The 18,511-nt window shown below is 46.2% G+C and overlaps 1 protein-coding gene across 3 annotated transcripts in view; it reads right to left on the minus strand.

Annotated features, from left to right (window-relative positions):
* The window catches only part of ADGRG7 (adhesion G protein-coupled receptor G7), a 1,328,771-nt gene that overhangs the window by 271,885 nt on the left and 1,038,375 nt on the right, over positions 1-18,511 (minus strand). For 2 of the 3 annotated variants that reach the window (XM_086934503.1, XM_086934506.1), the window contains exon 14: positions 4,259-4,420. The exons of the other annotated variant lie outside the window; for it this stretch is intronic. In XM_086934503.1, the coding sequence (XP_086790629.1) occupies positions 4,259-4,420 (162 nt within the window). The remainder of the gene's footprint in view (positions 1-4,258; positions 4,421-18,511) is intronic. 3 annotated transcript variants of the gene reach the window in all.

An 18,511-nucleotide genomic window follows, 5' to 3' on the forward strand; every position in this document is an offset into this window, starting at 1 on the left:
ACCTAAAAATAACACTTTTCATTGGTTTAGAACATTTTTTTTTCCCAAACGATGAAAGCCCCACCTTGTTTCTGGATCATTCAGACTGAAGCTGGCGTCAGCATGAGAGCACCACCATCTCGTGGCTCCGTCGTGGTCATTCCGCGAGCAATCATGGCAGCCGCTCCCCACCGGAAGCCTGCGGGAGTCGGGGGCCCCCAAGACTTTTGTAGAATCTTCACGGCTGAGGGGACGCTTTTCGAGAATGGAGCCCAAGCCCTAGCAGGCAAGCGTCCGAGTTCCAAGGTGTCCCAGGGCCATTTCAGTGGACCAGGCCCAAAACCGAGGAGCCGTCCGCCATTTTAAGAGCCATGTGGCAGCCGCCTATCGCTGCACTGCAAGAGTGGGAGCAACTCAACAACATGGTGAGCGAGACGCTGTAGCCGCAAGAGCGGGCGCAACTCAGCTAGATGGCCGCCACCTGGGGAGGCCCGTTCACGCCGCCTCCCCCACCCCCGGGCCGCCGCACGCCAATTTTCGGAGCAGCATTGTAGGATACCAAAACCAGTGCGGCAGTTTACTGGACATCACCTGGGTGCCTGTCGTACATGTTGTGTCAGCCATGTGACACTGGACACAGTCCCATCAACATCTCAACGCGTTCTGCTGCCTTGGGACTATTCGCACAACAGACCGCTACTGACGAGGCCTCCCCCCGCACCACCCGGGACGCCCCACGCTGTTTTTCTGTGCTGCATTGTAGGATCCCAAAACCAGTGCGGCACCCAGGCGACATCACCTGGGTGCCGTCCAGAACTCTGCACGTTGTGCTGCCTTGGGACTATTCGCACAAAAGACAGCTTCTAACCATTGTTGCTTTTTGTGTTGAAAAATGTTTAAATGTTTTTAGTTTTTGTTCCGTTCGTTATAGTTAATAGTTAATAAAGTTTTATAATCTTACTTTGTTGGAGTGTTATCTATTTTTTTTAAAACGGGTGAATGGGGCCTTGAATCGGGTTATTGTCATGTGTGGGCTTTGGAAGTGTGCTGCTGCAGGATCGGACATTTCAAACTCAAATGCACGTTCTTTTTCTTACCTTTCCGAAGCATGGAGCGCAATAGCAGGCAGAGAAAGGGTGATGCACGTGTTGAACACTACCTGACCTGGCAAGTTGCTGGCAGTGCCCCCCCGCCCGCTCCTAAAAGAGGGCACACACACACCGCCGCCCCGAGTACTTCACAAATCTTTAAAAGACCATGCGCTTGTTCATGAGGCTTAAATGGTTTATCACCTCTTCTAGAACCCCTGCATCGACCCTCTGACGTTTCCTGGAAAAATTACCATGTAACACAATACCAAGCCCTGTCAGCTGAAACCCCCAAGGAATCGTGGGGCATATTATCAAGGGGGTTTATCTCCGCTTTTTTGGCTTTAAAAGCCATGAAAGCGGAGATAAAATTATCTCCCTATTACCAAGCTGTCGCTAACACCAGATAGTGACAGCTAAAAGGAGATAGCGACCATCTTGGGCCCCGCTTTGCATGTCAGTGATACTTATCACTAATGACATGCAAAGTGGCGTACCAAGATGTTAGCGACTGGAAACAGTCCCTAACATCGCTATCTTCTATTACCAACTTTTGGAGATATTCGCGCTAAGCGCGAATATCTCCAAAATCTAACACCTGCCCTGAGCAGTTCTTAGCCATGTTATCCAATGGGAGGTGGATAACATGGCTAAGAGCATTTGCTCGATAATACATGAATATCGCTGACTTTTCTGCGATAATAGCAAGGTTTATCTGCGATAAAAATCGCCGATGTGCGGCGATAATTTTTGTCTCTAAACAAGTTAGAGACAAAAATTATCGCTAGTTGTTCGTAATATGCCCCCGGGTTTTTGCTTGCAGAAATCGGGAGGCGGGAGACTAGCACTGAAATCAGTAGTCACACGCCTGAATCAGGAGGGTTGGCATGTCTGAATTCTCTACAGCTGGGGCCATAAACTACATCCGCAGGGGTAGGTGATAGCCTGGGACCAGCCTGGCATCTAAAATGGCTGCCGTGCACGACAAAATTGTGGCATTGGAAAAAAGGCAAGATGGCGCAGCCGCTGGAAGAGATGTATCAACATATATGAGCCTCCTCAGCCACCCTCAGGAAACATAGGGGATTAGGATACGTCTCCCGCACCCCCTTATACCTAGTAATTTAATTAACGAAGCACAAAATGGCGAATTCCCGTTTCGCTACCAGTTTGCGGCCCAGTTCGCGGCCCGTGAAGCGTTTCTACCGTGAAAAATCTTTTTTTTTTCTTTTCCCCACGGGACCCTTTAATAACCCCAACAACATTCCTAGGGGGTCAAGAGGGGGATACCTTGCCCCCTTTCATTAAATTCCCCCTTAGTTTTTCACCTCTTCTTCTCTCTCGATCCTACCGAGAGACAAGATGGCGGCCGCTCCGGACTGTCACGCAGCAAAATAAAAAAAAGCTCACGCACAGCCGCTGGAAGAGATGTATCAACATATATCAGCCTCCTCAGCCACCCTCAGGAAACATAGGGGATTAGGATACGTCTCCCGCACCCCCTTATACCTAGTAATTTAATTAACGAAGCACAAAATGGCGAATTCCCGTTTCGCTACCAGTTTGCGGCCCAGTTCGCGGCCCGTGAAGCGCTTCTACCGTGAAAAATCTTTTTTTTTTCCTTTTCCCCACGGGACCCTTTAATAACCCCAACAACATTCCTAGGGGGTCAAGAGGGGGATACCTTGCCCCCTTTCATTAAATTCCCCTTTCGTTTTTCACCTCTTCTTCTCTCTCGATCCTACCGAGAGACAAGATGGCGGCCGCTCCGGACTGTTTAGAATGTTGACAGACACCGGAGAGCCAATCAGCTTTCTGCGCGCAGTTCCGAAACGCGAAAAGTAAGCGGACCGGATCGCTGCCCGGAGCGCTGTTACAGATATATATCTTGATTTAAACGTTAATTTCTCAAAATCCACTGAAGCACATATATTGAGACCTAGCAAAGGCACATCGGGCTACCAGTCCCTACAATTTTGCCAAGTTTCGTGCAAATCCATTCAGCCGTTCGAGCTAAAAGTGAGGCCAACCGCCCTATGGAAAACTCAATGTAAAAAACGCGTTTTGGGACCCCCCTTTTTTCTCAGCCCCCCCTTGACGAAACCCCACCAAATTTTCAGGGGCTGCTCAGAAACAAAATGTGCCATTTTCCTGAAAATTTCAGCCGATTCCGTCCACAAACGCCAAAGTTATTAGACATAGAATTTTCAGAAATCCCATAGGGAAAAAATCCTAACTATATATACCTACTGGCGATAGCCAGTAGGTAATATAAATATATATATATATATAAACTTTACAGAAACACACAGTAAATGGATAATGTCATCAGTGATATCACTGACCATGTCATGAGTGATGTAATATGTGATATTAGCAGTGCATTGCAGTAGCGCGAGTCATATTTAGCTCAACTAACTATAACTGTCTAATTTCTCTGGTTTTGTTTGAGTGAAACGTCCAGTGAACTAGAAAGTCCCTGAAACCTCTGTTTTTTTTCAGTCAATATATATGTATGTGTTTGCTCCAAAGGAACTTGCTGAGTACCCCGTGAGTGCTCAGCAAGTTACTTTGGAGCGAACATTAAATCATAAGTTTCACTCTCACGAAGCTGGAGCACCTGCTGTAAGTCTTGCTCATGGTCTTGTATATTTATATATATATATATATATATATATATATATATATATATATATATATATATATATATATATATATATATATATATATATATATACATATATACACACACACACACACCCATACACATATACACACAATTGCTGCTTATTTATCAACATGTCAAGTACCCTACATATAAAAAAACAACTCATTTGTCTGTTTTAGGGCACAGTATATAAAGCCGAAGGGAGAACTGTAAAATGCCAGCCAGACTACAGGGCCTGAACTACAAAGACAGTAGGAGACAGCGTCAAGAAAGATAAAGGTACAATGAATTTGATTGAGGCTGAATCATTCACATAGCCAATCACTCCAGATAATCTAGAGGGCTATGACTTCCCTGGCCATAAATAGGACTCCCATGCTCTATGGTGATGCAAAGTGAGACAGAGTATATAGCCTTACTTTGTTTATCCCCTTGCAAAACAACATTTAAGTTAAAGCAAACTACCTTTACCTTTTTGCCACAAAATTGATTTTAGTTACTTTGGTTTCATTACTTTCTTTACCTTTGCGGTTTGTTTTTGTCAGTGCATATCACGAGAATAGAAATGGACAGAAAGATAATAATATTGAAGATGAGGATGAGTCCAATGGGCAAGAGGAATGCCCAGAGCATCGGTCTGTTTACATCAAATTTTTGATCTTCGTTCAGTGCAGCAAGCCAGCAGCTAAAAAGCAATAAAACACAATGCTAAATTACTGTTTAAGTCATCAGAAAACACAGTGTTCTTTGTATGAGACCATTAAAGGAGAAAAGAGAAACACTATTGCCCACGAAACAAGATAGTCGCCATCCCATTTACTCACCTAGTGGCATGGTCGCAAAAACAAGAGATCCGATCGGCAAGGCGAAGGGTGCCTCATTAACAGAGTCTCCATCCAACCTGTATACAGTGTGCCTAAGAAATCTCAAAGACTGAGCCTTGTGACACTTTGCTGAGTGGGCAGCCTTCAGCCCTTACGATATCAGAAACGAATCTTCCAAAAGATCATCTCACCCTCAGGGAGAAAATTTATACAATTCAAATGCCACGATCCCAATATGGCCTCAAAAGTAACCAACTGACATTTATTAAAGGTACCTTTACAAAATGGTGGAGGATGTACGAAGAGCATTAGGTGTTATGACAAATGCAGATGTGTAGCTGGCATTAAATTAATAATTAGGGAACGCATACACTGGGCCCTGCTGTCTGACATTGAACTGGTTCTTCTTGGGGATTTGTATTTCAGCCATTACTGCCGTCTCATAGTGATTTAATGAAGACCAGGTAATAATATATCTACGGGGTGTAATGAAACAGGATTAGAATACCTGTATTGCTGGTCACAGAATGGCCTGTAGTGCTCAGTTTCACAGCTTTATTCAAGGAAATTTAAAAAAAGGTGGCGGCATCTGGATTTGGAATCCAAGCAAGGCGAACAACTCACAGTTAGTGGATGTAAAACACAATATAATTAAAATAAATAAATAACACTCTGGTGCTGAAAAACAATGCCCTTGAGAGCTGAGCATAATGAAGCATTTGGTTGCATGGAAGAGCATTCTCAAAAGGCTCACAATGCTACAACACATCCTCAGAAGGAGCAACCAGAGTGACGTAAAGTGGATATGAGTGCTGGAACTCCAATCTCTAGAGAGTAATGGGATAAGACATATCTGAATTAAAGTTACCTTACCCAACGAAGCAGCGTAGGTGCAAGATGCCGACATTATCAGTAGCTCCTTGCCCGCTTAGCTCAGCCTCATTATATACTTACCCAAGTGTCACCCTAGTCACGCTAACATACCCCAGCATTGCATTTTCTCCCTCACTCTCACTCAGGTCTCATGATCAAGGAATCCAAAGTATATTGTTTTCCTGCAATAACTTGTCTTCTTCTACCACATACTCGGCTAATCATTCTCCTCAAGCTACCAACCAGTCAGCATTGCCTCTGGTTTCTCAAAATAAAACCAGTCCCTGTGTTCCTGAACCTGTTCATATTGCATATAGGGGGCAGTAATCCTTCGTTCAGATCCATGTGGCTGAGAAGCGGGTGTACCATGGTGTACAAAATATGGATACATTATAACTGCAAAACCCATTGCGTGGTCTATAACTGTGTGTGTCATTACTGAAGGTTTTGAAATATGAGCCTGCAGCAAAAAAGGAAAGGCCAAAGGCAGCAGAACAAGCCGTTTGCTGACAAACACACACGACAAAATAGTCAATTAAGTGGGGTTTTCTTAAATGGACACGAAACAATGCATTAAAAAGAGTAGAGCACATGGCTGACAATCTTGTTTTTGCCCCCTCACAGTGTCCAGAAATGTATCATCTTTATTGATAAATCGGAGAGTTACCTCATTTGCGCAATATGTCAAAGTGGGGACATGAAGGCAGGGTACCCTCTCCGAGGACTACGCCTTTCATATTGTCCTTGTAATCACCTCAGAGTACCATCTATATATATTTTTAGAAAACCTAGCTGCAAATTTGGTTTCACGTTGTGCTTTTTTAATTAAACCCATTCCAATATATTTCTTACATGCCTAACAGCTAGCAGGCTGCGACAGTACCATGCATGAGTTGTGTTTTAGAAGGCTACCACATCTTCAGATGCACAGCTCCTCTAACTAACTTCCCACAAATAGCACAAATAAAAAAAACTCTAATGAATAGAAAATAATATTAAAAGATTAACTAACACATGTCATGATTTATGTGCATGCTTAAGTGTCCATATTTAACAAAGATATCACAAATGGTGCAGAGTGCATTTCAAAACTGTTGAAACAGACCATGCAAATATAGACATAATAATGACAGACCTAAAGAAAAACACACACATCTGTAGAGTAGTGTGCTCCACTTAAATGAAGACTAGGACCCAGGACTTCTTGTAATTTGGCTGGTTTAATATATGTAAATATATTTGCAGAAAGAGCGCCGAGCGTATAGCAGCGTTAACGCTCCGGGCACTCTGGAGCGCGAACCCCCGTTCGCGCATGCGCAGTCATCACCGCTTCCCGTCGTGACGTGTTGCGTCACACGTACAGCGATGGGAAGCTAGAGCGCACACTACATATCTCCCTTTTTTCATACACACAATAACTGAGTTCTTAAGTTCAAAAGTCTTCCAATATAAAGTCTCTAAAGCGTGTAGGTCTGAACACCCTTCTTCCTGCACATGTGCATCTTACTGGGGAGGTGACTTCACGGGCTCCTTCTGGTGCATGACTCACCGCTGCATCTCTCTGCATACCTGGTTCACCTCTCTGGGGCGTGACACCCCTTTCGGCTATTGTCTCTCTCCCACTCAGTATTTCTGGATCTTCTCTCCTTACTTGTTCTCCTTCACTTTCTTGGTCGTCATCTCCTGCAGCCGCACCTTCCACCCTATCCTCTTGTGTAAGGACTGAGTGATTGCTTCTTTCTTCTGCAGGCCATCTTACGATTTTGTTTATCTTCGCCATACGATCTTGGGACCACACCTTCCCGTCACTGAGTAACACCGGTCGATCATACACTTCTTCCACTTGTAGGGGCGGGCTGTACTTACTTTCTCCTTTCTTTTTCACTACTGACAACTTTACCCTCACCCATTCTCCTCTTTCCAGATCTGCTTCTCTCACATTCCTTCTCCGGTTGTAGTGCTCAGTGTACACTTTCTGCGCCTTCTCCAGGTTATGCTGGACTACTGCCGGGGACCATTTGCTGGTGACGGTTTTTTTCTCTCCAAATCACATTGTCCTTAGTAAAGGGGTGCCTACCCCTTAAGATTTGGAAGGGGCTGTAGCCAGTCGAAGTGGGTGTGATCCTGTATGCCCACATCATGCTCTGGATTTCTGCTTCCCAGTCCTTGCCCTTCATTATGGCAGCTTGGATGGACCCCATGAGGACCCGGTTGAACCTTTCTACCAGTCCATTGCTCGCAGGGTGGTACACTGAAGTATGCTTGGATTTGATTCCATTTCTCTCTGTGTACCTGATCCATTTCTCCGATGTGAACGGTGGGCCATTGTCTGTCAGGATAGTTCTCGGAATCCCCTCTCTTAGGAACACAGATGTGAGGAACTTTATCACTGTGTCTGACTCCATTTTCTCTTGCACATGAACTTCCGGCCACTTCGAATATTTGTCCACCATAACGCACAAGTACTTCGCTGTCCCTTGGTTATCCAACACTGGACCCAGAATGTCGACTGACACATCTTCCCATGGATTGCATGGGCGTTCAAATCTACCTAATGCTGGCCTTAATGGTTTCAATGTTTTGTCTGGCACTGTGCGCAGTCTCTTACGTGTCTCTCCACTTGGATATCCATTCCCGGCCACCAATACATTTGTTTCACTCTCCCCTTGGTTTTGACGATGCCTAAGTGACCTTCATGTAGCTGACACAGGAGGGTTGCAACCAATGATTTTGGGGGAACTACTTTGTCCCCTCGATACAAGAAGATGGCGGAATCTCTCACTGATAATTCTTCTCGCACCTCAAAAAATGTTCTGATCATTTCCCTCAGTCTCTTCTTTTCTGGCCACCCTTTAATGAGGCAGTCTTTGACTTCCTGCAAGTCTTCATCTTCTTCATAAGCTTTTGCCCACTCCTGCCTGCTGATAGCCCTTTCCGTGTCCTCCATCACAGCTACCATCTCCTCATTCTCCAACTCAGAATTAGGTGCCTCTTCTATGGCCGCGGCCCTGCTGAGATAATCTGCAACTTTATTACACGTGCCAGGAATGTATACTAGGTCATACCTGTAGTCTAAAAGCTTAAGGGTCATCTTGGCTATGCGTGGAGTGGCCGTGTCGTGTCCACTCGAGGTTAGCACCTTGACCAGTGGTTTGTGGTCGGTCTGCAAACGGAATCTCGTTCCCCACAGGAACTGTCAGAACTTCTCCATGGCCCATGTTACAGCTAGCATTTCTTTCTCAATTACGCTAAACTTTTGTTCCGTGGAGGATAACGCTCTGGACGCAAAACTCAGGATTTCCACTGTGTGATCTCCTCTCTCCTGCGCCAGTACTGCTCCAAGCCCCTTTTCGCTGGCATCCATAGTCAAGATCGTCTGTCCTGTGGGATCGTGCCCGTGTAGCGGCACAGCTAGGCTGATGTTCATTTTCAACTCTTCAAATTCCTTTTGCGCTTCCTTGTCCCACTGGAACGCCGTCTTTTCCCTGACCAGCTGCCTCAGTTTGTGAGTTTTCGTGGCAAAGTGCTGGACGAACCTGCTATAGTACTCTGCCATGCCTAGGAATGACCTCACTTCCTCTTTGTTGATTGGAGCTCAGACATCGCAAATGGCCTTTACATTTCCTTTCTTGGGGGTGATTCCTTGTTCGCCTATTTCGTGCCCAAGGTACGTGACAGTTGTCATGCCCTGTTTACACTTTTCCCATTCCGCCGTCAGGCCTTTCTCCTGTAGCACACCCAGTACTTTGTTTAGTTTCCTGTCATGGTCCTCCTGGTCCATCCCCATGACCAGGATGTCGCCTTGGAAGTACTGGATGCAATCGACATCCTTGAACAGGCGGTGCATTAGTTTCTGGAACACCGCTGCGGCGAATGCTAGCCCAAAGGGAATCCTGCGAAACCTATAGCATCCGTAGGGCGTGATGAACAATGTGAATCTCCGGCTGGATGGGTGCAAGTCTATTTGATGATAGGCGGACGTGAGATCCACAGTGGAAAACCACTTGACCCCTCGCGTTTTGGCTAACATTTCTTCGATCCTTGGCAAGGGAAATATTTCCACAACGAGGCACTTGTTCAACTCGCACAGGTCCACGCACAAACGCACCTTGCCGTTAGGTTTTCTGGCAACCACTAGGGGCGCCAACCACTCCGAACTGTCAATAGGTTCGATGTTTCCTTGTTCCTCCAGTCTGTGCAGTTCGAGTCGTACCGCTTCTTTTACTGCTGTGGGTATGTTACGGACCTTGTGGGACAGCGGCTGGGAGTTCTCTTTTAGTACTATCTTGTGCATGAACTTCTCCAATTTGCCTACCTTCCCCCCGAACACTTTGGGGAAGTCTCTTCTCACTTTCTCCACGTCTGGCCATTTACTGCAGACCGTCAGCAACACTTGTTCCGCACCTCCCGGATCCAGTTTGAATCCAGGATTTCCCTGAACTCGCCATCCTAGTACAGAGGGGCCTTTCTCTGCTACGTACAGTTTGCACACTGCAGATCTCCCCCTGAATTCGAATTTCAGGCTCCGGTAGCCTACCATGGGAATGGGGTCTTCCGTGTACGAGATCGGAAGTATGTCTGGTGGCTCCATTTTGGAACCCAGAATGGGCTTAAACTCTTCTTCCCACACCGACCTCTGGACTATGGTATACAGGGACCCCGAGTCTATTGCAATTCTTATCTTCACTCCCCCGATCAGCATGTCTGCACGCGGTTCATCAGAGCGCTTGTTGTCAATTCCCATCACTTATTCTTCGATGCATAGCACCCGATCGTCTCATCCGATACCTCCTCCGTTTCCACTTCTGGTTGAGTTTGTGCAATGAACCTCACCATCGACTTCTTCCCTTTCCGCCGACACAACTTTTCGTAATGGCCCATCAGGCCGCAGTACATGCATTTGGCGCGGAAAGCCGGGCATCACTTGTCTTGGGCCGCGTGGTTTGTACTTCCGCACCTGTAGCATGCGGTTTTGCTGTTCCCTACTTGCTTCCCTGCTTGCCCTGGTTTTCCCGTCCATTTGCTGGTTCCTCTGCTCTCTCCTGGTGCCATTTTGTTTCTTCCTGATGCTTCTGCCTCATCCACCTTGTTGACATCACTCTCTGCACATTCTTTCTTTTCGCCGCCTCAGCACAACGTTTCGAAAGCTCCGCTTTCTTCACCATCGCAATTACCTCCTTTAGTGTCGCTTCGCCGTGTGCCCACAACTTGTCCTGTACAGCCTTATTGGTGGTGTGCATCACGATCTGATCCTTTATAAAGTCATCTTGGAGTGTTCCATACTTGCATGTAACCAGTAGCCTCCTTAAAGCTGCAACGTAGTCGTCAATGGGTTCTCCTTCACCTTGTTTTCTCTGTTGAAAGTTGAAGCGATGGACGGAAACACATACTGCCGGGCGAAAGTGTGTGTCCAGGTCTTCCAGGGCATGTTTGTACACATCATCGTCAGGCGCTTGCCGGGGTGCTGGCTCTATGTTCTTGAACACTCTGATTCCCTCAGGGCCCAGGTTATGCAGCAGTATTCGTTTTCTCCTCGCACTCGAGGACTCTTCCCCGCTTTCATCTTCTAATGCTTCAAGGTAGTTTTTGAAGTACTCCTTCCAGTCCTCCCACTTCATCTGGGGTTTACCTGGTTTGGGCAGAAATGGGATCAGCACTGTGAGCGAGGTCGCTTGGGTGCTCATTTTTGCCTGTCGCTCTGGTTCTTCCCTTTGATTTCTGGGGCTGCCAGGCGCGCTGGCGTTTTCTCCCCGGTTCCTATGGCTACCTGGCGCACTGGTGCTCTCCTCTTGCTCGGTGTCGGGACGGGGTTCTCTTCCTCCCCCTAATCCACTGTTTCCTCCTTCCGCCAGGGCCTTAGCAGGGCACTGCTGCCCTCCTACCTTGCTTTATTTGCCGGTCTTTCATGCCTTCTGGCTCTGGGGCACTGGTTGAGTGTCGCCCTCTCTTGCACACCTCTGCCACGCTCCTTCTGCTCCTCCAGCCTTAGGTTTGCACTGGACAAGGTACCAGCTTGAGTCCGTGATGTCCCCTGGTCTTCCTTCCCTCTCTCCTCGACTTTTCCTGTTGAGGAGGGTGTTTGTGGGAGATCCCACTCCTCGTCGCCACCGTAGAGTAGTGTCCTCCACTTAAATGAAGACTAGGACCCAGGACTTATTGTAATTTGGCTGGTTTAATATATGTAAATATATTAGCAGAAAGAGCGCCGAGCGTATAGCAGCGTTAACGCTCCGGGCACTCTGGAGCGCAAACCGCCGTTCGCGCATGTGCAGTCATCACCGCTTCCCGTCGTGACGTGTTGCGTCACACGTACAGCGACGGGAAGCTAGAGCGCACACTACAACATCATGCATATAAAATCCTTAGAAAAAAGACTGAGAGGGGACCCCCGCTGTGTGTCAATCCTGAGGTTTGTCTAGGGATACAGAAAGAGTGGCTAGTACCCACGTACAGATGCTAAATGCAATAAAGAAATGCAATGGGGAGAGTATGTAGACTTACAGCTAGAGCCGTCAACCTCGAAGCTGAGGAATCGGTTTGAGTCTCAGCAACAACGCTCAACATCCTGTGATTCTGGGTAAATCACTTAATCTACCCGTGCCTAACAAAAATAAATATATCTATCTGTAACAAAACTGGTGCTCACGTTAAGCACTCGATACCTGATATCTTTGGGTCTAGTTCGCTCTATACAGAACTCTAAAAGAAAAAACAAAAACAAAAACACCTCCTGTGTAGCGGGGATCAGGCAACTAAATAGAGCCCATGCAGGCCAGCCACCACATGCTCTGTAGTATGATACAAAGACTTTCCACATTATGGGAAATTCATTACATGTTAACCTGGGATTGCCCCAGGCTGTATGTGTCTTCTCTTCATCGAGGGGGAACCCTGTATTCAGTCGAGTTTGCCTGTGAAGGCATCAGGCACACTGAGCGGGTTTATTACATTAAACACATCTGTGTCAAACAATTCGTTCTTTTGCTTATCTCTACTTGGTTTCTATTCCTGAAACATTCCTGCACTGCACCTGTGCTGTGGTGTGGTGTGTTTCCGGTGCACGGAGTAGCAGAAGCAGTGGTGTCGGAGTCCGGCCAGAGCTCGACCCCTCCAGCCCCAACGAAGTAAGTGCGGTGGGTGGCATTTCAGTCCTGATCAACAATCACCATCAAGCAAGGTGAAAAGTAGCACGACACCTGGCACTCTGCGGCCTTTGTTTCTGCATGCTCATGCCACCTCCAACCCCGTAGCAAGGAAAGTCTGGTGGAGGGGTGGTGTGGTGCATTCTCGCTAGGAAGCCTAAAGGCAGGCTCGAAGAGAAAACCTCAAGCTTCACTTAGCCACACCAACAAATGCAGACCTGCAGCAGCACATCGGCCCACTGAAGACCTCACAAATCTGCAAAATGCCAAAAAGAGAAGCTCTTGTACATCAGTAAGCAAGGGCCCAGAAATCTCCAAGGAGCTATCAAGGAAAACATTAACTAGGGTTTGGCCATGTGCAAGGAGGATATTCCTCTGACCAGCGAAGAACCCAGTGTAGAGGCTTACCAGCAACAAGGAAAACCAAAGAAAGATATCCGAGGTAATTTTTGCGCAGGGCATCAATCCTGAATCATCATTTTCAGCACAGACAAACCCAATCCTGGTGCACAAAACAGGTTATACTGGGGCCAGATGACGGGCCCACCAGACACAATATGGACTAGTGCGCCACATTCAACTCAACCCAGTAGCCAAATGTGAACCGAATGGCAACCTCAACACCTCAGAACTTAAAATCCACCTTGCCGAAAAGGAGGGTCCAGCATTGGGGATCTTACCCAACCCTAAGGGGTAAAGTCCCAGGGCCCAGGGAGGAGGAATCTAACAGGGATGGATCGGCCAGCCACCTAGCAGAGTGATACCGCTAAGTCCAAAGGTACAAGTGATTAAAGGCAATCTAAACATCAAGAAGGAAAATAGGAGCTTTAGCAGGGATCTAGGTAGCTCCCCTGCCCACTGAGACGTGAGTTGGCCCCCAAGTCCCTTCAGGTGGGTCCCCCCTACACTCTCCTAGCCCAACATAAAGAGACAGTAGTCACAGGAGAAGATATGAATTAAAAAGATAAAAGAGAAGAGGGTGGATGTAACACCAGAGTACAGAAACAAAAACAACCAACCATAAACAAGGGGGCCAGATAACCTTAACGTTAGTGAAAGATCAAACCTTGCCTCTCAAGCCGACTCCCCAATAGCTGCGCTGGCATATTTGGAAACGCAGCCTGGACGAAATGCCAGGGAGGCATTGTCAGAAAAGGTTCATCAAGAAAGCTGCTCCCTGTCTAGTTGGTGCTCGGACTTCTCAAGCTCATGCTTTAATCATCACCAGGTATTCGAGCAGCCAGCCGGCATAGTGGAACAGCAGAGAGCAATTATGCTCCAAATGGCTGGAATCGTAAACATCAACCGAACACTTGATGCTATGGCTAATACTGCACTCCTACACCTAGACAAGCTTGGAGTGAAAATTTCCATACTACAATTGATTGACGATTTAATAACAAGGATTGGCAATAAACTAGACTCCCTAAATAATGTAATCAGCAGAGCTGAATATTTAGTTCAAATGAAATGAAAGCAAGATCTCTCCGCCTACAGACCAATAACCAGTGCTGGCTCCTCCGCTTTGGCGGAGGAGCGTCGCCCCACTGCTTTCTCGCAGTGCGAGAATCAGAATCAGAAACATAAAATGGTAATAACTCTTTTAGTTATTACCATTTAATGTTTGTATTGTGGTCAGGTGGGCGGGGCTGCTCGGCTCTTTGAGCAGCGCAGGGGAGGAGTGCTGTGCCCACTCCTGAATGGACTGATTTGATCGGCCCTCTCAGGCCGCCCAAACCAGTCATGCACACTTTGCCCTTCTCCATGCAGGTTGCAATGCAGCCTGCATGGCGAACATGCTCATCACAGAAGCCCTTTACTGGGCGCCATCCTGACTAATCACAACCCTGCATGCAGCATTGTGGCTAGCCTAGGGGAGGAAGCCTGGCTGCCTGCTTCCAATTCCTGTCTGGACCCGGCCTAAAAGTAAGTTTAATTTTAAACATTTTTATTAAACAACCCCCCCGCATGACCTCCCCCACAACCTCCCTCCCCACGCGGCCCCACCTCTGCAAGCGACCTTCCTGCGAGCCATGCCGTTCGCGACTGCCAATAATAGAAAAATTATCAACCCTACCAGCATAAATGACTACCATTGCTGCTGCTGGTGGCGCCAGGAACTTTGTGACCTGCAAGCCCAAACCTGTGGGGAGGCTACATGAATGATTGCGGCACCCGCTTCGCGAGAGCCGGAGAGCTGCTGCTGGTGGCGCCAGGAACTTTGTGACCTGCAAAGGACTCCAAGTCCCAGGAGCCCCTTCTTCATTGCCCGCACCTGTGGGGAGGCTACATTAACGCTCGTGGCACCAGCTCCGCCGGAGCCGCATCCCTGCTGCTGGTGGCGCCAGGAACTTTGTGACCTGCAAGGGACTCCAAGTCCCAGGAGCCTCTTCTTCATTGCCCGCACTGTGGGGAGGCTACATTAACCCTCACGGCACCTGCTCTGCGGGACGCGTATGCTCTGTTTGAGCCCGTTCAAGACCGAGCGAGGCCGGGCTGGGCCACTCCCCTTCTATTTACTACCTATGTGGTTGTTGCAGAGGATAAAGTTAAACATCGCTATCTGGATAAGCGGAAGGATGCAAAGCATTTTAAAAGTTATCTCTTGCCTTAATTCATTGTCAACCTGCTTTGTAAATCCGTGATATAGCATGGGGAAGTGAAAGCCAGCGATATGTAAGAACAAGACTGTGGAGAGCACTGCACCAATTACAACCTACTTGAAAAGTGCAATGGGTATCATTAACAACGAGATTGTTCTAGTAGAACAGCTGGCAGCCGCTAGTACTACAAATGTTGATGCCCCAAAACTAGTTGGAAGTGATGAATTGCATGTACAAGGGCCCTGTGTGTCAACTATTCCCCTTGAAGTTACTGTCGCTTCTTATATTTTAGAAGCAGACTCACCCCGTGCAAAAAAAAAGCAAACACAGCCAGGCACCAAGGAGGCAAAGTCCATCAAAAATAGCCCATCAAAAGGGAAAGCCCAGCAAAATTGTCGGGGTTGGTTTAGGAATGAAGCATGTGGACTTAATGAATGACAAATGGACTATAGATAATCTATTTTAAAAAAATGCATGGGAAGATCGATTGTATTGAGAGGCGGGTCTTATTAGAAATAAAAACAGTGCAAAAGTATATTGCTAAGTAATTGGATGTGGTAAATACTCTCCAACTGTCAAATAGGCTATTGAATCCAAATGATCAAAATAGATGTGATACACAAGCTGGGCCTAAAAAAACGACTAATATGGAGAATCAGGAAAGGGCTTGTCCCGTACAACGTATTGATACACGTGTTGAGGAAGCACAGGCTTTGCATACATCAATTTTAGGGGGTAATAGAGTACATGGCAACAGGAAGATAAATGGCCAAACCCAATTGTGATTGGAACAGGATGTGTTCTTAGATTTACCCCCTCAAGCAACCCCATACGTGATTATTTTGAAGAACGTACCTAAACTATCCGGTAATATAACTGAAACTTGGGATTCCTTAAAAAACAGGGCGATTCACTGGTTTAAGGCAAATACTTCTTGTAGCATTAGGTGCCTAGCATCTGATATTATTATGGTCAGACGAGTTAGATGGGTGGGCAAATCAGCAAAAACGGGCGATGGGGACTGTGTAATTGTAAACTTCCGCCGCCCTTGAGTGGTAGGTCTATTACTAGAGGAACTTGCTGCTAACCATGTTTGGCAACCTGAATATAATATAGATCACATTGTTACGCTACCATTGGGCTATTTCTATAAACCTCGTACAGACATACCTTTTTGGCGAGCTCAAGCCAGGCCTATTAGCCAATCATACTTTAATATACCAACTATGCCAAATAGGTTTGATTCACTTAGGAGGAGCAGTGAGGTGGATCGACTGCACCCATACATAGTGTATCAGAAATATCTGGCGGAGGACGAATGGGCTGTTAAACCAAAGATATCTTTATTGGAAGAAACAGTTTGTACGGATCAGGTTGAAGCCAACGTTGGTAATGTTAATATTACCAATAACACCAGCGGGAATGAAATCCCTTTAGATATGGAGACATGCATCCCTATACATATAAAAAGGCCTATTATGACGGCTGATTTAAATCCTTCCAGCTATTCACAGCAGGAACTATTATTATATAATGACATGGAATGTGGCCGGGGCAAGGAGCAAACTGCGGGACGCTAATTGGCTCAAAAGCATTCAACACTGTGATGTGGTTCTAATACAAGAGACTTGGCTCACAGATGATTTCTTCGTAAACGGGTTCAAGACAATTTCAATAAATGCTATTCCCTCAAAGGCAGGTAAGGCAAGTGAGGGCCTAGCAACACTTATATCATTATCTTCTAGGCCGATCTTGAAAAAGATTCTATACTAAGACGCCAAATTTCCAGTTTTTATCTTTTTCAGCAAAGGGATTACAGAACATTATAGTGATCAACTTTTATAAACACATTTTTAATGCTTCAAGAAATTAGGTTGTCACACACTTAGGTGAGGAGCTGACGGACTTCATGAAGAGTGTAGGTCCGGATTGTTTCTTAATTTGGGCGGGATACTTTAATATTGAACCATGTAATCTTATATCGGGGATTCAATGCGGTTATGAAGAGGAATTAGGTGGTGCCTCCTTACATTTTCCACACAATAATTATGGGGAGAGTATAAATCTTGTTATGTTTAAGTATAATTTGAAAGTTACAGAGAAGGCGAGACAAGGGATTGAAGGTGAGGATAGGGGTATTATTTACACCTTTGAAGGAGCCAGATCATCTTCAGGTATTGATCATTGTATTGATCAGTGACCATCATCCCCTGTTAATAACCTTAAACTCTCCCCTTTAAGTCGTCATACCACCGTAAGCGTCTGCAATTGTAACACAATAGACCCCATCGATCCTACGCACCCTGGGTCCATGTTCCTGCATTCACTGTTGGGCCCACCAGGCCAGCTTCTTTTTGTACGAGGCTTGTTGTAATCATAGGACCATCTTAAACCAGCCGCAATTTCATGCCCCAACATACCAAAGGTAGCCAGATGTTGCCCTCCCTTTGGTCCAATCTCGCCATATTCAGTGCAGCCCGAGACCACTTCTCATAAGAAGGGGAAGCAGGGTGTTTCCATAATTTACAAATTTCCCTTCGGTCTACCAAAATCAAACATAGAAATAGACCCGTTTGTAGGCTAGATATACGATTTACAAGATCAGCACTTATACCAAATATGACTAGAGCTGGATCGAGATTGACCTTAAAATTAAAAATTCCCATCAGTGCAAGCTCCACATTCTGCCAATAGCCCTTCAGCTGAATGCACTCAAAGAACATGTGGAGATCATCTGCTTCTATCAAACCACATTTAGGGCATCGAGGGGGTGGATCTGAGGCAAACTTTGTGATTTGTTTGGGCGTATAGTACAACCTATTGATAGTAAAAAAATGTTTCTTCTTCAGGGAGTCAGACGTAACAACCTTATATAGGTTTTTAAGAGAGAAAACATAAAGCTCTAAAGAACTATTTTCTAATATAGATGAATTTCAAACTAGGTGTGGTGAAGGAAGCTCAATATCCTCCCTATCAAGTAGGCTCCTATACCATATCCCAACTTCCTTTTTAATGGGAGTTGGGTTTTGGAGCTTATGTTCCACCTCCCAATTCCTGCCTATGTTTGTCTTCCATGCCGCATACCATGAGCAAAGTTGTATAAACTTTAATCAGGAAAAGGAATCCCCAATCTTTGCTTGTAGAACCTCCCAGGGGTGAACTCCGTCTGAAAAAAATGAAATCAGACCATATCAGAGTTCCTGCGCGCTCGATTGGAACAGCCAAGCTATCTTTCAAACAAGCAGGAAGCCCCGGGGAGTCCCAAATTGGGGCAAAGTTGGAATATTATTTTATCCCCCACCTTGCTTTGAGAGTATGCCAAGTATTAAGTGCC

Source organism: Lissotriton vulgaris, chromosome 8 (assembly GCF_964263255.1).
Source record: "Lissotriton vulgaris chromosome 8, aLisVul1.2, whole genome shotgun sequence".
Lineage (NCBI taxonomy): Eukaryota > Metazoa > Chordata > Amphibia > Caudata > Salamandridae > Lissotriton > Lissotriton vulgaris.